Raw genomic sequence first — 23,528 nt, 5'->3', positions numbered from 1 at the left:
GTACTGTACCTGTAGTTGGAATCATAGAGGAGTCGCGGCTTCCAAGTGAGAGCATAATGCTTCATGTTCAAGTTCAAGTAAGTATTACGGCGTGCAGATTGTCATGAAGACCACACTTATATTGGTCGCACTTTAGTTTTAAGCAAGTCAACTGTGCGCACAATCGTACAAAATAAGGACTCTATCAAACATTTATATAAGTCTGATGCTGTTGGTTGTACTAGTGAGAATATATTTAACATTAGATACCAGAACAGAAATGAACAGATGATTCAAATGTAAAAGGTTGTTAAATTAATGGTGCAATGAAAAAAAATCACGGGCCTGACAGGATTGATGTGAACCAAGCATAGATACACGAATAAGCACTTTAATTTTTGAAAAATGAAAATGTTAATATCCAGAAAGTAATATAATTTTCATTGCCAGTAAAGGATGGTTTGGAAAGTTTGCGGAAAGGTAAGCGACGTGAGTTGTAGGTCACGGCCGGGCGGGCAAGTTAACCAGCCAACTGATGATAACTATCTCCCGTTACACTGTGTCGAATTTGTCATATAAAGTATTCAATGGTAGGCTTATAAAGATAAATGGTGTGACATATTTATCATTGAGTGTTATTCTACGGATTTATATTAAGTGAAGAATATTTCCCTACACATTTTGGAACACATTAAGTAAATTAGCCTTGCTATTTATGGAGACCAATCCTTAAGAATATGCGATTTCAGATAACACAAACATTTCTAGGAATGCATTAGTCGTGCTAAGTGAGGGATTGGTGTACATTTAAAATTTCTCAGTGACATATTTTTTTGCAAAATTAAGCTTCAACTCTTATAACTTAACAGGTTTTATGATGTACTAACACAAGAAAGCCAAGCCAATTGCCAAAATAATTCAGACTGTGCTATAATTTAGAGCTGTGCTATAATTTAGAGCTGTACTATAATTTAGAGCTACGAATTAGACGAATTAAAAAAAAAATTGTATAAATACATTTCAATAGTGAAGCAGACGCTTCTGCTTCCAGCCGCAGCACAGCGCTCCTCTCCTATTTTCCCCTCCTTTCCCCCACCCTGCCACCTCCTTCCTTCCCTTAATTACCCCACTGCTGTCTTTTCCTTCCCCGCCCGCCGCTACACCATCATTGCTGGTGTAGTAGTTTCCAGTGCTAAATTAGCCCACGCTTATTAGCACTCGTCGCTGTCTTCACTCATTAGGAGTTGTTGACAGTCCATCGGGCATCAGTCTTGTCTTCCTCCGCGGCATTCGGCGAAGCCATGTCCGAATTCAACCTGACACTCTTGTTCGCACGTAGTTATCGCGTCTCTTGGTATCTTGGATACGGCCAGTCGTATTAATAATTTTCAGTCTTGCGTCCCTGTTAGTTTGTATGTTTCCGTGCTTAATATTGCTTCATCGAGTGTCTTTTACTTGGGTCATACAAATTGCGTATCGATAGCTTACCCTCTTTTCACGTCTAAGATTTTAGGCGACTGTGCGCGACTGCTATGATGGCCAGCGACGCGTCACGTCAAGCCACGCTTACACTTGCCTTTGTAGGGATCCTGGATGATTAAGAGCCCTCTGCTCAGCCTAGCGGCCCGCTGTTTTGTATCAGTATTATCTTTAAACTATTCTTCTGTGCCCGATGCGTTATCTACTCTTTTGAATGTCTATTAAAACGCGATGTGTCGCACATGTATATATGTGAGGTTTTGCTTAATAGTTGTGTAGGTTACTTGGTTCGTAACTGCTAGCCATGTACTCCGCCCATAAATGTGTAAATTATATTTAAGTAGCCTTACGCTAAACATATCTAGCTTTGTATTTCTTCATGACTCTATATGGATGTTACTTTGTTGTAAAATAACGTATTAAGAATTACGGTGTAAGAGCTTATAACGTTTTTGTAACATATATTATTTAACAGTTGTATCTTATGTATAGATATTTGTAAGCATTTATTACATCTTTACGTAAATTGTTATGTTGAAGCTGTTAAAGATCATCTATAACAAAATTCTATTTTTCCGAGCTTTTTCTTTGAATACGCTACAAACTCCGCAAAGTTAGGTTCCATAACCTTCCTATATATGTTCACTGGAGTCAGGCCGTGTGTCTAGTGCCTAGGCCTGGCTTCAATAGAACAATACAATTAAGTCAAATGAAAATAATTAATATAAAAACTACATTTAAGGAAATTTCGACATGGTAAAGATAGTATTCTTGCTAAATATTTAGCAAAAGCCTGAGCGGGCAAAAGAAAAGTTGTTTATTTACTTCTCTTTAGCAGTGAGGCTGCCCAGACAACTATTTTATTTTCATGCGTTCCTAAAGTTGTTATTGTCAAGTCATGTTAATGTTATTGCTCCTAATAACTTGTTTGTCTACAACCTCTAAATGTTATCCTAAAATCTACCTGAGAAAAAATGTACAATATGTAATACAAATCTTTCTTTTAATGCACAATTTTTAACCTTCACAAGGGTGACTTTTAAAAACAAAAACACAAGGAATTTAACGTGTTTAAATACTTTCCGGTATTGATGTACAAATAGTTCTCTCGTCTTATCATAATCACACCACTGATGTTCTTTATATTTTGCCTAGTCTAGACCATGCTAATCAGCAAAAAAACTGGTTGAGCATAAGTTTAATATTATCCTAAAAATGTTTCATTGCTCCATTACAGTTTTATATAAACTGTAAAGCATCGTAGCTTCAATCGTTACTATAAAAACTGGTTTTAGTCCTTTCACACCTTACCTATTATGTTTTTGGTATAGCTAAAAATAATTTTTCTGTTTCTACCATAGTTCCTGTTTATCTTGTTCCTGTTTATCTTGTTCTTGTTTTCTAATTTTATGGTTGATGATAAACAAATTCTGTACTAGAACCCAATGATTTCCTCAATGTAGTTTCATGTCATTCTATATTTCATGTTAAAAAGTTAGCAATACCTGCTTATGTTTTTTACCTGGTATAAATTACCATTTTTTTCACAGTTGTTCTATAAAGTCTGTATTAGTATAGGTGACTTGAGTTCATACTGTTTCAACTTCCTCTCTCTACAATTTTACTTGTTTCAGGTAATTTTAGTTGTAGTGAAAAAGATGGGAGTTACATCTGAAAGTAGTTTGCTTGTCTTCCATTTCATTAAACCTGCTTTTAGTTTTTCCCCCTGAGTGTTCAATAAACTAGATACTATTTTCAATTTTTCCCAATGTTTGATTATTCTGTACCATCATGACCCTGAGAACATCCACCTCCTCATGTACACTATGGCTTAGTGTGCAGCTCCACACCCATCTCAGTCATCCCAACCCACCATCATTCACCCTGTCATCCCTGTATTCTACCTCCACCAGGCAGTAGGCGTCAGAAGTTCGAAAAAACTGTTTTTATGGGGGTGGAAAACTGTGGTGTGGGTTGTGTCTAGTCCAAATGTTGCTTGAATGAATGGAAAAGTATGCTCTAAACTGTAACTGCTAGCATATAGAATAACCCTTAAGCCTTTGTTGTTTTCTCGCTTGCAGCGCCACCTACCAAAAATGGTGACTTTTAAGCGTAAATTGTTTTGTGTTCTGCAATTTGCTAAGAGTGAATCTGTAATTTCAGTTCAACGTGTATTTTATTTAAAGTTTAATTGTGATCTCCCATGTAACAAAAACATCCGCCGATGGTTGCGGTAATTTGAAACAACCAGATGTGTTTGTAAAGGAAAAAGCACGGGATGACAAAAAGTGTTTGTAAAGGATGTTGACCATGTCATAGCATCTTTACTGCACAGTCTTAATAAATCTGTTCGGAACGCAAGTCTTGAACTTCAGTTGCTAAAGATGACTATGTGGAAGATTTACAAACAAGTTTACACATGTGTCTATACCGGTTGCAATTGCTACATGCTTTAAAGCCAGATGAATATGGTCCCCACTTGAATTTCTTTGTAAAAGAGTGGTTGAAAGCTGAAGTCCCTGATCGTTTGATTGGTTGTAGTGACTGAGCTCTTTTTCGCTGGCCTTCATGTTCACCTGACATAACGCCATGTGGTTTTTTCCTCTGGGGCTTTATAAAACAGGGTGTCTACAGGCAACAGAAAAATTAATTTGGTGACTTTTTGGTGACCTTTTGGTGACCTTTTCAAGAAAAGTTGATACTTCGAATTACACGTTTCATTTTTAGGTAAAAAGTTTTCAGAAACGTTTCACATTATACCACACAAAAAAAAGGAATATTTTTAATGCAACTTATTGACTATGTAATAACATACACTATTGAAAATAACGAAAAAGCAACAAAATATACTAAAAAATATTACACAGTTTTATGTGCTTACCTTTTAATAGTCCCGGGTGTTAGCAGTTGTTATACAAGACCACAATTTCAACACTGGCCAAAAAACACTGACAGTTAATATTTAAATTTGTAGGCCTATGTGTTTCTGCACTGTGGATATGGATAGAAACATAATTCATAATTTTAAGGCTGCTTTTTCAAAAATGTTATCCTATCCTCCATGCTGGTCATTTCCTCCTTATGCATTTCTAACATCCTGCGTTTTGTAGCTTGCAGTTCCTTCAGTTCTGACTTGGCTTTCCTCTTTGCTTCTACTTCCTCATCTTTCTTCATGTTTTTCATCCTGAGTGCTTCCTGTCTCCTGGCAGATGCATTCCTTACAGAATGGATCATTTTTTTAGTGATTTGGACATTTTTAACTCCACCTTCTGAATGAACAGAATCATACACACATCTCTGTGCTATCAAAGAGGCTTCCGAAAAGTTTTCTACCAGACATTCTCTGTTCACTGAAAACCCCCTCTCAACTGCAGCATTGCCATGAAACATAACTAAAATCTTCTTGCAAAACTGAATCAGGGCAGCATTGTCCACCTTCGCCATAGAAATTAATTCCAAAACAAGGGCATCCAATTTTTGAGACCTCCAATCATATGTCTCTATAGCATCTTTAACAGCTGCATTGTCACAAACAATCAAGTAATCTCGTTTGATGCAGTCTGCTACATGTGGAGCCATGTGTCCATTTGACACAAAAATGTCTAATGCAGTGGTAATGCGTGAGTTTCTTAATAGACTACTTCTGATGACTTCAGGCGATAAACAGGATGCTCCTTTAACAATTTTACTTTTCAGTGGAGACTTCACAGTAAACTTTGAAAATATATGTTGTAAGTAACACCTGCATTCATTTCTAAACAACAACACTACAACCTCTTTAAGGTCTTTGCATGCTGCTTTGGCACCAAATCCTATATCTATATTGCTCACAGCTTTCAAGACATCTGAATTGTAAACATCAACATTTGTCAGCTGAACACCCGATTTGATGTCTTCTACCACATTTTTCTTCAAGATGCGAGTGTCAATGCCTATCAAGAGAGACAACGTATCTTGATAGAGCAGCGGAAATAAAGCATCATTGGACTGGAATTTCGTTAGAAAAGGCTCTAGCTGCAATGAAACTGATAGAATAAATTCCAACTTTGCAAATAATAGCTTATCTTTCAAGGCTTCTTTCACTCTTACATAACACTGAGAATTCGGGGGATTTTTCTCTACTGCACTGACATATTTCACAAGTGATGGAAACATCTCAATGGCTCTTTGAAGTACTCTTGAATTTTCAACCCATCTAACTTGGCAGAACTTGAGTGGGAAAACTTCAGAAGCAGTCTTCAGAGTGTATTCAGCTCTTCTAACCGGAAAATCCCTGAACAGATAGTACACAGATCGCAAAAATGCATGTATTTTCCATCCTACTGTAGTGTGTGCTGTTTTATAAGCCCCTTGCACAACATGTAAAGGGCATGTTCCAGTATCAAAAGGCTTTCCATTTCCATCCAGCTCGTTACCAATACTGTCTTGCAAGTCACGTAAAAACTTTAAGTTCACGTTAGGCCCATCAACAGATACTTGCAAAATGTGATTTAGGGGCAAACCTAGATTGGCCATAGTAGTTGTGAAAGTTTCCAACAAATCTTTTGCTGTTGCTCGTTGAAGAAATGTTGATGTCAGGTACTTGGTCACAACTGCATTGCAATCTTTATCCCAGAAACGTACAATCAGATCCATTTGACCTTTCTGACTAATTTTATTTAAACTTTCATCGAGGGAAATAGCAAAAAAATGTGCATTTTTTACTTCATCTACAAGTTTACTTTGAAAATAAGGTCCAAGACCATAAGTAATAACATAGGACAATTTGTCCTTTTGCATCATGAAATTTTTTGCAATCAAACTACCGGGGAACATGTACGGAAACAGTTCAGAACTTGATCCTGAGCCACGTGAAGACCCATGAGTAACTACTTTATTTAAAGCCCAAACAATTTCTGCCTTTCATGGTGGCCACTCACAGTCACCAAAAATATTCCCTGATTTTTCCCTGATTTCCCTGATTAAAAATTCAAAATTTCCCTGATATTTACAATTACAAAAAAAAAACATACTTTTGATGAAAAAATATATTATAGAAAGAGATTACTCATATTTTAGTACCCTGCTGTATTTTCTTCATTATATACATACGGAAGTTCGTTAAATAACAAATACATTTTAAATATGTCACTTTACATTATAGCATCCCGTTCAATGACATGCAGTCTGTGTTTTGTTTTATGTAATGGGGTATTTCAGTGGCGAGTGCTCAAACATTTTTTTCACACAACTTTTGATAACTGTTCTTTAATTCATTTTTGAAGTGTAACATTTCTAGTTGTGAAACAACTAATTGATAAATCTTCACTGCATTACAATCAGTACTCCCATCTGTAGCTAAAGCAAATGGTCCACTTACTAAAGATTCAACAGTTTCAATTTAGTTTCACCAGCCATATACTCCACTAAAGCAGATGTTTTTGCTCTCGCACAGCTGTATTTCTGTGCAATTTTTGAGTCCGGAAACATAGCTCTATACAAATTATCCGAATGATCGGCTACTGCTATTGGTAAATTGTGTTCTACCAAAAAAACTTGTAAACAATAACTCTGCGTTTGTTACTTTCGTTTCTTCAGATGTAGCGAAAAACGACGATATAGATTTATTGCTCGTCACGACTTTAAAATGTTCTGCATGTTTCTTTGATTCAATATGCCGTCCTCAGTCATCCCTTCCACCATGCGCAATCGAAAAGTCACACGTGCATACATTACAAAAAGCGTGGCGTTCCAAAACATTTGAAGATGACAAGCATGGCCATTCTTTTATATAGTTTGGTCGAAAGTTCTGAAGAATAACGTTCTTTTTTTTTTTTTTGACCCAGATACACATTGTTCTGTCACACGCTTCATTTCTACAACCGGCACTGAAGAACACAACACTATCGAACAACATAAAAAGGTTTCATGTCTGTACACACGACAAAAACACTTTGATGGAAAAAATGGCTTTCAAGAAAGTAAACAACACAAGACAGGTTAGCCAAAGTACCGTACAAAAATTATCGTGATGTAAGTAGCTAACAGACGAAAAGTCCGAGAATATGTACTAGTTGTATCGTACAACGGACGTAATACCGTACCATTTCTATTACAAAACACAACAATTAATCTACTTATTTCGACAGTACATGCACACATTTATCAGTTCCGTTATCTGCGCAACCACGTGATGTATTCGAACTGCGTTCACGAAACACGCACACCAGAAACGGAATTTTTTTTCCGTTACCCAGCAGCACAAAGCCTCGTTTCCGTAATAAACCAGCGATGTTCCGTAATTCCGTAATATTGTGTTAAATCCGTAATAATAACGGAAAATCCGTAATGGTTGGCAGGGAAATATAAATGACACAAAAAATTCCCGGTTATTAAAAAAATTCCCTGACATTTCCCTGATAATTCCCGATCAACGTGATTTCCCTGATAAATCCCGGTTTTCCCGGTTTTCCCGGTGAGTGGCCACCCTGGCCTTTGCTACGTCATCCTTCAAAATGAAATTGCCTAGGCCTATGCCAGAAGTACCTGCACATTCAGTTCTTTTAGTATCACTATTAGTTGTTCCGCTAGAACAGTCATTCTGTGTTTCAGTGTTCATTGGTGAAGTGCCTGTTGCCAACACAGATGTAGCATCATTTTTCTTAGAAAATTGCAGTAATGTTTGCTTACCTTTAGAGATTTCCAGGAGTTTCTGAACATGTTTTTTCCCCTTTTCATGAACTTTAACACAGTATACACCACCATGGGAAATACCAAAGTCGCTTCTACAAATAGTGCAATAAGCTTTGTATTGTGACTTTTCTACAGGCCTAAGCCAAGACGTCCAATTTCCTTCTATTGCGCAAGGCATTTTGAACCACTGATCTTGGAAACTGCACTTTCCAGGCATTTCTTTTATATTTCACACATATAAATACATAAACACGTGAAGACGTGTCAATCAGAATTTCCAGAACTTAAGTAAATAATTAACTGTAACTTTTTGTTACAACTAACTCTTCCATGTTCCTAAATAGCACATGATACATAAAAGTCAAGAAATATTTTGCACCAATTACAGAAAACACCTTTTGGCCGATCTATAATTAGTACCACGTGCTAAAACGTTGCAGTGGCGATTAATTAGAAAAGCACACATCGATTTACTGGTAAATAACGCACGGAACGTTTTTACTATAAACTCAGTTAACTGGCACACAAACGAAAACGTTTTCTTTCCGGTTTTATATTCACAAGAATTACAACTACATGACGTTATAATTAGTAAAATCCACGCCACTTTACACAACACAAGTCGGCAGCCATTACAAATCTATGTACAAATCCAAACATCCGTGTTTCGAAGACAAAGGAAACAGCAAACAGGAAAGCACTATCGATTAGAAGATATCAACGTCTGCTTCCGCGAGACTATCGATGCGCATATGTCGATTTCTACAACCGCAAACTATCGATTTGTATCGAAACGTTACGTACGACGGGTAAATAAACATTAATCCGTGACTTCCACAACAATTGCGCCACTTTTTCGGTACTTCCGTGACCAGCGCTTCATTTTAGTTACTTTTTGGTGACTTCCGTGACTTCCGTGACCTGTAGACACCCTGTAAAAGATTGTGTCTATGTTTTGCCGCTACCTTATTGTATGCAGTATAAGTGAAGGTGCACATAGTGAACACTTGTAAGTAAAACTATGTTATTTTACCTTCAATTTGATGTATGATGTCATAAAAAGTCTAAATTAGTAAACTAAACTGTTTCATCGTGAAAAGAATAAAAGCCAAAATTCAATTCTAACTCTTTTATTTAAATTCAACCAATAACCGTTTTCGAATAGCTGAATGATCATAAACAGAACTTAACATCTAACTACCTGCAACAGTGGATGAGAGAATTTGTAAGTTTGATTTGATAAACTTTTTGCATCAAAATGAGCACAGGTAGTTCACGGGGGAAGATTTTCTGGGGTTTCCTGAAAATTCAGAAAATCTGGAAAAACATCAACAATAACAGAGAGATTTTTCATATCACCTGAAAAATTCGGTAAATATGGAACATCCCTCAGAACATCTTGCGTCAAGTAATAAAGTTGATGTTAATAAGGGGGGTTAGAAAAGTAAAATCAATTAATGATTGAAAGATTACTGGAAATATGCAGGGCATGACACACAAAATGGAACAGGGTCAAAAAGAAATCAGGCATGACATGAAACAGGATACACATGAATTGAAACAAAAATTAGGAAAAAAAATTGAAACAATAGCACGAAAACAACATAACTTAGCACAAGAGCAACATAACCTAGATCAAAAAATTGAACACACAGCCCAAACACTTGAACAAAATCAAAGTGAGATTCAACAGGAAAGTCTGCAGGCGAGAGAACAGTTAATAAGACAGGTACAACAGGAGTTATCAAAAGTATAAACTTGAATAAAAAATATCAGCAGAGACATAAATAAACAAATTTCCAAATTGGAGATAAGTTTGAAAAGTTAAGCGATCATGTGGGGAGAGAATCTCTGAAGAAAATGGTAAAAAATCATGCATACTTAGATGTGATGTATGTGGTAATAATCATAGTTCTGTACTTTTGGTTGATGAGGTAAATACATTCAATAAACAGTACCAAAATTCTATGGTACACATACCAATTTATCATCATGTGGGATAAAGTTTTCAGATATTTGAAGGGCTCTGATGAATAAAAAGTAGAACTGTTTGTGACAAAATTGGAGGGTACTGCATTGCAGAGGGGGGGGGGATGCAAAAGGCGAGTGAGCGGAAGAATTTTGCGGATGCTAACAGGCCTTTTCAGATAAATATTGGGGAATTTATGTACAGGATGATTTCAGGTATTATTTGTTTTGGGATAGACACAGAGGCTGGCCTATTATAATGAATTATTACTTAAATTAATAGCAATTCTACTGAAACAAAATACAAATAAGAGTTAGCAATAATTGAACTCTAACGAAAGCTGGCTTTTACATGTAAAAAATTTGTTAGTAGTGCACAATGATAAATTGTTCCCAACCTCACACCAACAAACATTGTGTAGAGAAGATCCAATGATCCTGCCTTGTTCCTTGTTTTGATTAAAGCCAGCTTTTATAAAAATTAGAGTTACAACCTTGTAATGGGTGGCTATTCAACTAATGACTTCAAAAAAGTGCCTTAGATGAAACAATTATAAATGTCAGATAAGACAGTTTCTAAAGTGTACAATCTTTAAAAAAATGTGATTCTACACAGTTAAAAACTAGAAAACACATATTAGTATCTACTTATAAAAGTTTTAAATTTGCCATACAAACCTTTTTCTCAATTTGTTCTTTTATTGCTGAACCCATCGTAATAAGAATGTCATTTGCAATTATCATAACATACCATAGGTTTAGAAACTCAAGACGGCCTTGCATACTTAAATCCTTGCCATAAGTAGTTTTAAAAAAAAGTACAGTTTCCTGGAACAGAGTACAAAAAAAGACACACACTGATGCTCTGTGATGATTTTTCATTAAACTAATAATCACTTATTTTACACCACAGTACATGGTAAGTAACGTATTTTTATTGCCAGAGGTAGTAAAAAAACAGGACGATTGCCCTTGTGTACATGTGTTAGAAGTTATATTTATTTATTTATTTATTTATTTATTTATTTATTTATTTGAATTTGAATTTGTTACATGCTCATCAACAGTCGTAGACTTTAGTGATGGGCACTACATGTAATACAGGAACACAGTTATCACTACCAGTGTATGGACTCCCACCTCTGTCGGTACCATAGGAGGAAAACATCTACAGAAGGCCAGCAAATGAGAGCAAGAGTACCACACACTAGCAGTGATAATAACAAAACAGACAAAACACTAACAAAGGTTAAAGAACCATTACACATAACACATAAAACGTATAGGTAAAATCATATTATTAAATTTTAAGAGAGATGGAATTACTAAAAAAATTACCTGAAACATTTTAAAACACATATTACTACGATAGGTCTACGTTAGTAAATTTATTTTTGATTTAAAGACTTAAATAAGGCTGTAAATACTTCCTACAAACCTTAACCTTACTGACCTGATTTAACTTTTAAGATTTTACAGTAAAAATTTCATCACAAAACACTTTCATTCAATATTGATTCAAATAAATGTAACAAATAATTTTGTGAGTCTCTAACGTGTGATGAATGCTGTGCTATCTTTTGCTTTTGATGTTAACTACAGTTATAACTAACACATTTTTTTAGTCACCATTATTTCTTGTAATGATTAAAAATTTTATTTTAGTTATTTGGAATCTGAGTGCCTGTCAACAGTCAAAGCCTTTAAGAGGCAGGCACTTAAAAATTAATACATACAAGGGGAAAAAAAAAAGAACATAACATACAATAAAATAAATATAAAGGTTATGACAAACACAAGATAAGAACCATAACAAAGAATAAAACATATTCTAAATTATATGTTAAGTGAGATTATATATTAGTATAAATAATAATTATGTGAAATATTCACAAAACAAAATAATTTTTTATGTCTTTCATTGAAAGTTTTCATTTTATAAACGGATCCAGACCTTTAAGACAAGTGTTAGATTTATTTGTGCAGTATTTTGTCAGTTCTTGACTTATGTAGCTTATCAGAACTAAGTCCAATTTTTTCGAAGACTTGGAGCTATGGTAAACACGTAAAAAAGAATTTATTACAAAAACAGCATCAACTTCTTTTCTTCTAAACTGCAATGTATGTGTGTCCAGAGCATTAAGGGTTTCATCATTGTCAAATTTCTCAGAAAGGTTATTAGATAAGTGTTTATTAAAAATGTATCCAAACAGATTTTTATTGTTTTAAATCTATTGGCATCAGTAATGGTTAAGTAGTTCCAGATGACTGAGCCATTTTCTAAGCTGGACCTTACTAAAGTTAAACAGAGACTTAGTATACAGACAGGAGAGTTAATCAAATACATAAATAAGATATTTATCAGCCCTACAAATTTGTTTACACTAGCAATTAAGCTATCAACACGATGATAAAAGTAAATTTTAGAATTTAAAAGGACACCAAAATCACGCATACATTGAGTTTGCTGTAGCATATTGTTAATTATTGCATAGTTAAATTTTATAATAATTGTCTACTGGGAAAAGGTTATTATTTTAATATAAAAGTCATTCAATTCAATTTCATTTGACTAGTTATGCACCATTTTGTTACATGATTTATATCAGCTTGCATCAACATACATTCAATTGGTGTTTGTTCTTACAGCTGAGTAGATTTTTAAGTTGTCAGCATAGAGCAAAGATTTGCAGTGCTATACTTCAGTACATTGACTATATCGTTAATGAATATATCAAACAACAGATGTTATAAGGTTCCAGCTTGAAGTACACCTGAGGGTACAACAATGGAAGATGAAGTCATAATCCCAATTCTTACAGAAAGCGATCTTTCATTTAAATAACTATGCACCTAATTAGTTACTATTAAAAAATGCTTACACATGTCAAAAGCTTTACTCAAGTCAAAATATACTGCATGAACCTGCCCACATGATAATATCTCACCTAGGTGTAATTGACAAATGAAAATAAATTTTTTTATCATTGTTTTACATTGTACAAAGCCATGTTGGCATTATGAAATTAGATGGGAAGTACGAAAGGTGAAATGTTTATGAATAATTTTTCCAAACACTTTAGAAAAACCAAACAAAAGTGAAATATGTCTACTGTTTGTAACTGTCTTATTTTGAAGTGAAACTTCTTGGCACGGTCGGTGATCGCTGGAGCAGCCTTGAGCGGGCACATGGTGGCGTGCGGCTCAGGTTGAACCCTGCCATGCTGCAGGAATAGGCAGGTAACGGCGCCTGATGCTACCCCGACTTTGGACATAGGGTAACACAACTGTATTTGAGCTTATTGTTGTGCATCGTGCCACGGACCATATTAGAAAGGAAATATTGTTTTTTTTTTTATGTATGTATTATTAATTTAATTACTTGTGTAAATCAGTATTTTTAAACAGTGTTATGAGTAGAGACCAGGTTATATGCAATTGCTTATTTGCATATCCATTCGCATATTTGGCCCATTTTCGTTGGTTATTGCATATTTTACCTAAAATCTTCTGATGATGCATATTTTCGCTATATTTGTAATATTTCTGGATAGGATAGTTAATGATTGGTAATGAACAAATGAAATCTTACGTTGTAGCTGGCCATATCGATTAGCCGCACGGTCCTTTGAGTGCACTTAGCAGCCGCCCGGCTATTGTTTTGGTAGAATAATATTACTCGAGGTCAGTCGCGCCAGTTAATTGTTTTCAGAATACAAACCTCTTGGGTTTGTTTTTGTTGGTTCAACTGTTAACAGTTTGGAATATAACCATACACCACTTCACTAGGCAATTAAATTACGCATGTTATTGCTGACACGCTCTCACTGCATTTGTGTGGTGTTTTGTATGTTTGTGCAAAAAAAAAAAAAGCTTTTTTTTTTCACAGATAGCAGACTATCCTAAAATATTTACATATGAAGGAAGTGTTTTATATTGTAGAGTTTGCGAGGAAAATATTCCGTGTGCAATGTGAAGCATTGCTTGCGAGTAATATTCCTCTTCAAAAACTTACAAATACTACTTTCAAAAATTTTCTGCGGAAATATTGCTTCAATCAAAATATAGCAAACGAATCAAATTTGCGTAAACATTACATTCCAATAATTTACCTACATGTTGTGGAAAAAATACGCAATGAACTCCAGGATAGCATTATTTGGATTTCAGCTGATGAAACTACCGAAAGTTGTGGCCGCTACATTGCAAATTTAATTGTCGGTTTATTAATACTAGAGCCTTCTGCTTCCTATCTTGTGGCTTGCAAAGAACTTGAAAATACAAATCATTCAACAATGGCCAGATTTGTGAATGAGGGTATTAAAAAAATAGTTCCTGAAGCTTCTGCAGATGAAAGAGTGTTTATATTTCTCTCAGATGCTGCTCCCTATATGATCAAGGCAGCCAAAGCCCTTCAAGTATTTCATCCCAATTTGATTCATTTGACATGCTTTGCTCATGGAGTACATCGATTCGCTGAAGAAGTACGATCCACGTTTGGAAATGTAAACAAACTGATTTTGTCAACAAAAAAAGTGTTACTTAAGGCACCTGCTCGCATTAAGGCTTATAAAGAAAAACTGCCAAATATCCCTTTACCTCCTGAACCAGTAGTCAGGGCCGCTGAGAGAATTTGTGGGCCCCTGGGCAGCTGGGGTAGTAGGCCCCTTCCTTTTTTTTTTTTTTCATACCACTACTATGTAGGCCTATACCATAAATATATATGGTATCGTAAAATTGCATCCTTCATTTGAACATACATAACGATTTCCTAGTTACGCAAAAAAAAAAAAAGAGAGCATTTGCATGTATTATCTCAGTGCACTTTTACATTGTTAATCCCATCAAAATACAAATAATAATTAATTTTGATGTATATATTGCTAAAAAAAAAAAAAAAAAAAAAAAATCTTAAATGGTAATCAGAAATTGCATTATTATATGAGTGTTTAAAATACATAAGTATAATAAATTATTCTGAATGTAAATATTATTAAAATAATGTAAAGTAATAATCAATTTTTTACTTCGAAAACATCAAACACACTGAATCACATTGATTACATTGAAAAATTTGTAATACATTTTAATTATTTATAACGTTCCAGGGACGTTGGAACGTTTTCATTAGGGGGGGGGGGGGCGAACAAATTATCACACTTACCTCAGTCATAGAGTGGGGGGTCGGGGGGCTTTCCCCCGGAAAAATTTGGAATTTTAGATGCAAAATTGTTCTATTTAATTAGTTTCCCAACCAAAATATTAAATATACCATTCCAAGAATTTGATGACGTAGTATGTATTAAATACCACTCTGACAGTAGATGTAGTACAATTTAAATAAAATACCATATAGGAATTTGCAATCATTTTACAGTATATTAACAATCATAAATTTGATTTTCTAATCAATGTGATCACCAATGCAACGTTTGTAACTACTGGTTGAGAAAAATACTACTACGAACAAACATTTATCCTGGGAAAAGGAGGGGGGCGAAATGCTACTCTCGCCCCCCCCCCCCCCCATGCATAACAGCACGGGGGCGACTAGCCCCTCGCCCCTGCTGCCCCCCTGTTCCGACGTCCCTGTAACGATCCCATTTCTGCTACTACTAAAGTATTTTGGTGTGAACTGAATGTTACAAGTACATACTGCTCGGTTAGGTTATTGGTTAATCACTGTAGTTTTAGGAACACACAAAACAATTTTATATATATATATATATATATATATATATATATATATATATATATATATATATATATAACAAGTTGTTTTAATAGCAGGGGGAAAATGTTTTTCCAGCCATTTATTTTCCACTTCCCAGCCGGGCGCCCGGGCCCCTAAGGCTACCGGGCCCCTGGGCATTTGCCCCTTTTGCCCCCCCCCCCTCTCGGCGGCCCTGCCAGTAGTAACTCCATGGGGTACATGGATTGAAGAAGCTGTTCTGTTTTACAACTAACATTACGAGGACATCAAAAGTGTACTAAATGACTTCGATAGTGCAGAGGCTATGGCAATTTGTCAGTCGAAGGAAACATTTAACGATTCTAGTATTAAAAAACACATAGCAGTGATTCGCACACACTTTTCCCATATACCTGTGAGTATTAAAAAGCTTGAAACTCAAGGTTTGGCGTTGACTGAATCAATTCAGTCAATGAATAAATTCCATAAAATGAACTCCACATTGCCAGATGTGTTCCCATGTAAACTTAAAGAAAAGTTTGAAAACATTTTGAACAAAAACCCAGGCTTTGAAACTTTGTGTCAAATTTATAGTTTTATTAATGGGACGGGTGAACTTTAGCCAGGAACAATAAGTGCTAACAAAGCACCTAAATTAAAATACTGCCCAGTTACCTCAGTTACCTCAGTGGATGTCCATTTATAAAAATATTTTGAGTGATCGAAGCCACAATTTTAGTTACAAACATTTGGAACAGTACCTGATTGTTAATGTCTACAAGAATACAAAATGTTAAATAATTCTTAATTTACTGTCGATATCTTACTAATTATATGTGATTTTGAAGTAAAAAAACTAAAGACAACAATTTTTTTATTATTTGATGTTGCATATTTTGACACTTTTCATGCATATTTTAAGCATTTTTCATGCATATTTGCATGCATATTTCAAGCTTTTTATACAGTATTGCATATAATCCAGTCTCTAGTTATGAGTATTGTTTAAGATGTGTAACTAAATATTTCTGCTGGTATAATTCTTTTCATGCTTTAGTTTGACATGGGTAATTATTTGTAACGACTTATTTGATTAAATAAAGCACACATCCTACTGGCCTTAGCACCATACCCAAGCATATCGAGCGGTGACAGACTACACACCAATCCTGGCGTGACTAATTCAGATTATTTGTTTCATCTTAATACCATGTATTGTATTATACGCGCGGTACTGTGCAGAGTTGGCGGAATGGTAAGAGAATCGTCCTTAGAACAGTACAGGACACTTGGCCATGATTGAGCAAGCATGGTAAAAACCACCGGACCGGACTATGCGAAATGCAGGATGTGACAGAAAAACCCATGAAGGCAGCTGGTGCTGGAAATGTCGCGCATTCAAATACTTTGCATGTCTTGCTAAAATCCAAATTCCATCTTTCGAGACAGTTAGTACACATGCCAGTGGTGCCACAATGTGAGACAATTGATAAGCGAAACTCCCAGCCAAGCTTCAAATATTACCATCCCTTCACATGCCAGATTAATTCCCGTAGCCTATGTCAAACTGCCTGAATTCCTGGAAGAACCAGTGACAACCCACGGAAATTTGTAAAGACTTGTCTAGATAGGCTGAGTCGATACGGAGTGCTGGACATAGAGTGGTCAGAATGCATGGGAGGTGTTCTTAAGGGCAACGCCAAGACAAGGTGGAACATTGTGCATGAGTATGATATGCCATGAAAGGAGTTTTCCAGACAGTTCAGTCCCAGTTTGCAGACGTTAGGTCGGAAATGAAAGTGCAGACGGAAATGCACTGTCTTGAACAGGGGCAGATGGAGACAGCCAATGCATTCATCTTGAAAAAGATCAGCTAGTGGTAGTGACTGTTTTCTGCAAGCAAGCCGAAGGAGATGTTAGAGCATGTGGTGGAACTGATGCAGCCGGAGCCTGTACTAGTGTCCTGTGACACGCCAAATAGCCAAGAAATTCATACAGTATGCCTGCATGGTGGAACAGGACCCGAGAGCCACGGAACCAAACAAAACAAACATCACGCCATTTACACGAATCGAGACCATGATGTCAGCCGACAAGAAGGCACTCGTGCTGTATGTCATACATAAAAACAACAACACCATCAACAACAATGTGTAACGTGATTACCTTCGTACACACTCAGAATCATCATTGCCCCTAACATGTCTGTGGATGCCGCCTGCACAACACTGAGCGCGGGGGCTTTCAACGCTGCGGCTGGTGGTCGGGCTTCTTCGGAAGCAGACGGGCATCATCGGTTGCGCGCCGATTCGCCGGAAAAGGAAGTCGGCCATTGTTCTCCCAAACGTACGAGACCATTCTGTTCTAGCCTGGTAAGGAGTTCTGCGAGTATAAAAGGGCAATGCTTCGAGTCAACAGAAGGCAGATCAACTGGGACTTTACCGAGGCAGGCCGCTGCGCTGCTCGGACACCGCTCGCCGCCCTACGCTGAACAACTTGGTGAACGTCTTAGCATAGTTAGGGTACTTGTGAGTGTAGCTGTCGCAGGGTGTCGCAGGACACAAACTCCCATCACCATCTCCATCGAGTTCACGTCATCTCCGCTAGATGGCAGCATCGGCCGCGCGCCGTGCTGCCGCCTATCATGCTGCTGCTAGACTACTTCGCCCTCGCTGATGTCCTGAATCTCCGACTGGTGTTTTCGCTATTCCTATGCTGATCGTCTCTGCTTCTCGCTGTTTTCGCTGTTTGTCTGTGTGGAACGCCAGTCCTTTTGCTGTTTGTGATGTCACTTGTGCCTCGTCTTTTCATTTTTGTTGGTTTTTCGCCTCGGCTCTGATTTTTTCCCGCTGATGTTATTCTCCTCCTGCTGCTACTTATACTTGTGGGTTTATGTGTTATGCATTTTGCTGCCTAGGTGCTGTTTACTTTTGCCTCACTTGTGCAGTCCCTTGTTGCTTCGCGCCGTGTGGTTTCTTTTCTTTTGCTGTGTATTGTGCTGCCAGTGCTTTTCTTTCATTGAGAGTTTGTATATTTTTTCTGTGCTGCTGTTCGCTGCTTTTGTTTTGTGCTTCTGTTTTTGCTGTTCGTTCTGCGCTGGGTCCTGTTGTGGTCTCTTGTTGTTTTTTGCCCTATTGTGTCTGTTGCTGATTGCGTTTTCTGTCGCCTGCTGTTTGTGTCGCCTCTTGCTGTTCACTGTTTTCGGCTGTGCTTTGTGCATCCACTATGGCTGACCGCCCTTTCCGGAGGCAACCGCATGCTGCTCGTTCAGCTGAGTCCATCCCGGACTCTGCGCCGTACTTTTTGCTGCCCACAAGCAATCAATTTGCTGCGCTTGCCGACGATGCTGCCAGTCAAGGCTCGATGCTGGGTCTGCGAAGTCCGCCGCTGCGCGCCGCGGGAGAGGACACAGGCGTCCTCAGGCGCCCTCCGCCTCCGACCAGTTCGCTGCGGCTGGCTGTGGCCGCGTCCCCACTCGCCCGATGTCGATGCAGCCACCGCAGCGGTCTCAATCCAGCCGCACGTCGTGCAGCTCGAGCAAATTTTCCCATGCAGCTTCCTCATCATCCCTGGATGAATCGGACGGTGCTGCCCTTTCCCAGGAGGTGAAGAGTGCTGCCTCTGGACTGCATCACATCCCCGCATCGCCGTCTTCTACAGCGGGGGACCTGCCAGTGCCGGCCTCGTCACCCACGAAAACACTGACCACGAGCACTTACCCGACCACTGACTGCTCCACGCGCATGTCTACTGCTGCATCTCTGTCTCAGCTGTACACCAGGTCCTCTACTGTTTCCGACCAGTCTCCTTTCCTGTCGCAGACGTCTGTCTCGCTCTCGGTGACTGCTCCGCACCCTTCTGGCGAGTCGCACAGCCTCCCTGACCCGAGTCTCTCTTTCCCGGGCCAGTCGGCCGCCCCTTTCATTCTGCTCTCGTCGCCGTCAGAGGATTTTATCTCTGCCTCGCCTGCTGGTCTTGCTGTTCCAGCTGCTGCGCCGCTTGGAGTTGTGCTACCCCAACCTGAGGCGGCTTTGACTATGCAGTCTTCGCTGCCTGCCCTCTCCTCTGCTGAGGCGCTCTCTCCGTTGCCACTGCCACCTCCGCAACAAGCTGGCGCTGTTATGGGCCCGCCCGTGCCACCTGCCTACCGATACACCAACTCGTTGGTTCAGCTGCCTCGTCCTGAACACATGGATGTGGCCGAAGGGCGACTTGGCAAACGCCCAGGCCCGACGGCTTGGTGTGAAGACTCCGATGACTGGACTGCCTCTAAACCCAAGCACCAACGTGCCAAGTCTTCCAGCGCGGCTCAAGTTTCTGCTCATTCATCTGCTGGGGTCCCTGGGGCCGGAAGCCGTGACGTCACGCCGGCCCGTTCCGAATCTCCTGCTTCTAGCCAACCGTCGGCCAGTCCTGCTGGGGCCCGTTCCACGTCAGCCCGTGATCTCGCCCCGTACGCACGGGGGCGTGCTGTCTCTCCTTCTGTCCCTGTTGGCTCGCGCCCTTCTACCTCTGATACTCTTCCTGGACGTTCTCCTTCCGTCCATGCGTCCCGTCCGTCCTCTTCTGACTCCCGCCAGGTCGCTCCGTCTCAACAGCCGTGCGCCCCGCCTGCGGACGAACGCTTAGCGCGGACACGCCGGCCGCCTCATATTGTCTGTTGTGGTGGCTTACCGCCAACTGCCATCAAGGAAATGTCTGCCTTGCGTGCCGAGTTTGGTGCCGATTTCGTTGCTGCGTACTACGATTCCTTTACCTTCCAGATGGCCAATAAAGCCGACCATGTCAAGATGATGGACCTCCTCCGGCAACGCTGCTAATCCAGCCCATCTCCCACACACTCCCAGATGACACTGGATCAATCAATGACAGTGGGGCCCCTCTTGGATACCGTGGATGCGATGGGAGACAAGCTACTCTGGATCTTGATTGTTGTCCATGGACGTGCTGTCAAAGCCCTTGTGGACACTGTCGCCAACTACAACTGCGTCGCGGCGAGACTTGTTAAACCATCTCAGTTCAAGCCCAGGCCAGGTTGACTCCAGCTGGCCACCACTGGAAATGCCGGTCACGAGAACCCCTACAACTTTCAGATCATACTTGCTGAGAAATAGGACGGGAAGTTACGTTTCTGCGTAAACTTTGAGGAGATAAACAAAGTAACGGTAAACGCTCCACCACCCTTGTTGAACATCTCAGACATACTGGATGGGTTAGGGAGTACAAAAATATTTTCGTCACTAGATTTATAATCTGGATATTGGCAGGTGCCAATATGGCCTAAAGACCACATGAAAACATCCTTCACGAACCCAGTCGGATGTAAATTTCAGTTCTGTGCGATGCCTTTCGACCTATAGATTCACCAACAACGTTTCAAAGCATGACATGAATACTAGACAATAACTCAGAGAAATTTGCGGCCACATAACTGGATGATAAGCATCTTCCCCTGCACTGACTCATCTGCAATCATGAAAAATGTCACTTGGCACCAGGAAGCTGGACTTCCTAGGTTTAGTCGTCAATGCCGAGGGGAAAAGGCCCGACGGACAAACAGCTGGGAGTAATAATCAACAAAGACCCTCCATACACATGAAAAAAAAATTCAGCAGTTCCTGGGACTGATGAATTGACTGCGCTAATTTATTTCGGAATTCTCCCTAGTAGCAGTACCATTGACAGAAATACTGTCCCCAAAGAAGCACTTCCGGTGGACCGAGGCTGTCCAGCTTGCATTTGACAAACTGAAACACTGGTTTCAGCAATGCCACCTGCTAGCCCGGCTGGGCCCAAACTAACAGCTGATAGTTTAAGACAGACGTGAGTTAAGAAGGCATTAAGCACCATCCTATTACAACTCAGTAATAACGAGCCTATAATAATCAAGTATGCTAGCACTAAATTCAGCGATGTCAAGAGGAGGTACAGTGTCAGCAACTACAAATGCTTGGGCGTCATGTGGATTCTTTGACGCTACCCATCACACCTAGAGGGCCCAAAGTTCCTGCTATGGATGGACAACCAGTGTCTAGAATGGCTAGCAACCATGTAAGACAGATGGTCAAACCTTACACATTGGGTAATGCTCCTTCAGCTCTGGACTTTGTTGTAGAACACATACTAGGGAAGCAGAATGAGCTAGCGGACGAATTGTCCAGGAATCCCGACTCCACAACAACTGAGTGTGATGACACCAAGTGGGAAGAGCTGCTACCGCCCACTAGTGGATGCACAACCACTGACTAGCCCATATCTATGCCGAGCGTGACTCAGTGTACTGTCTTCCCGATCGCCCCACCCACTCTTCTTCCGGAAGCCAAGCTAGATGACCTGTATGAGTAGATGAGAGCTATCCAGCTCACGGATGTGGACACTCAGGAAATTGTACACCACTGCAACAAGGAGAAATACGAGGCATAAAGGATAGTAGACAGCTGTCTACAAGCATGGCCTACAAGAGGTGCCAGACCGTAGAAAACGTTTGCACCAAGAACGACGAGGCTTGTAATTTTTAACATGTTGCATGTAAACAAACTCACCGGACATCCATGTACATACCATACCACACACAATATCCGCGAAATATTTTAATGACTAGGAGTCAACAAGTACGTAAGGAGCAGCGTGTGCAGCTGCAGGCACTGCCAGAGATACAAGACATGATGGCAAAGTGCAACAAGTATCAAGACAGCCCACTGACCCATTCCACAGTCGCACTAGATCTGATGGGTCCACATCCACGGTTAACATGAGGGATGAGATTCTTGTTAGAAGTGACAGACTGGTACACAAGCTGGGTAGAGGCACTCCCACTAACGCCCATGTTAGCACAATCACAGATGTGCTGGAAACTGAGTTTTTTCTGAGGTGGGGGTATCCATTAGTCATACTGTCAGATAACGCCACACAGTTCTCCGGACACAAGTGGACCCAGCGCAGGTCAGGCACTGAAGAGGATAGGTCGTGTGTGTGTTACGCACAGGAACCACTGCAGTCGTGATAGAGTAACCTACATGTCCCACGGTAAAGTTCCGCAGGAATAACATACGGATCATACATGAGGCAGAAGAGCAGCAAGCTGAACAGACAGAAGATGAGCCGGAGACTCTAATGTGCCAGACGGATGGGTCAGCAACTGAACCAACCACGTCAACCCCAACAGACGCAGAGGAGGAAATCCTCTGATTTTTCAGAGAAGGAAATAAGCTCGAGTCCTAGTCCTGGAATTACAACAGAGAGAGAGGTAACTGACGACGACACGCCTTTTCACGGGTTCATCGACTTGACGAGCTAGGAAGTGGCTTTTCATGGGCTCAACGACAGTACGGACGAGGTAAAGATCAGCTGCAGCACCTTCCCCCCTCCCTCCCAGATTATGTTGAGGAGAGACCAGAAATGGCAGATCGGAATGAGCCACTATGGCCGCTGCATTAATCGCTAGAGGGTTCGAAGTTTTGAGCAATCATTGAGGAACCTGAGGCGGAGAGACAGCCATGAGTCAGAGATGGGAGTACCAACAAAAGGATCCAGATACAACCTTAGATCCCGTAGGAAGGCCGCAGCTCCTAGATGTTGCACGATACGGAATCAGGGTTCAGAAGATACTACTGATATGGAAACACCCACTTTACCGCAGGCAGCCACCTTGTCATACCAAGCTACTTCAGCCCACATGAGCCTGGTAATAGTCCGCTCCTTCCCTGACCTTCACCATCCTTTCCTGGCATTTGTACCA

The 23,528-nt window shown here is 39.7% G+C and overlaps 1 protein-coding gene across 4 annotated transcripts in view; it reads right to left on the bottom strand.

The window, feature by feature from the left end:
- LOC134529395 (mucolipin-3-like) overlaps window positions 1-23,528 on the bottom strand; it is a 167,406-nt gene that overhangs the window by 72,350 nt on the left and 71,528 nt on the right. For all 4 annotated transcript variants that reach the window (XM_063363416.1, XM_063363418.1, XM_063363417.1 and 1 more), the window contains exon 8: window positions 10,777-10,926. In XM_063363416.1, the coding sequence (XP_063219486.1) occupies window positions 10,777-10,926 (150 nt within the window). The remainder of the gene's footprint in view (window positions 1-10,776; window positions 10,927-23,528) is intronic.

The sequence above is a fragment of the Bacillus rossius genome, chromosome 2 (assembly GCF_032445375.1).
Source record: "Bacillus rossius redtenbacheri isolate Brsri chromosome 2, Brsri_v3, whole genome shotgun sequence".
NCBI lineage: Eukaryota > Metazoa > Arthropoda > Insecta > Phasmatodea > Bacillidae > Bacillus > Bacillus rossius.
Note: the sequence above shows the minus strand (reverse complement) of the source record. Positions and strands in the feature narration are given on the sequence as shown.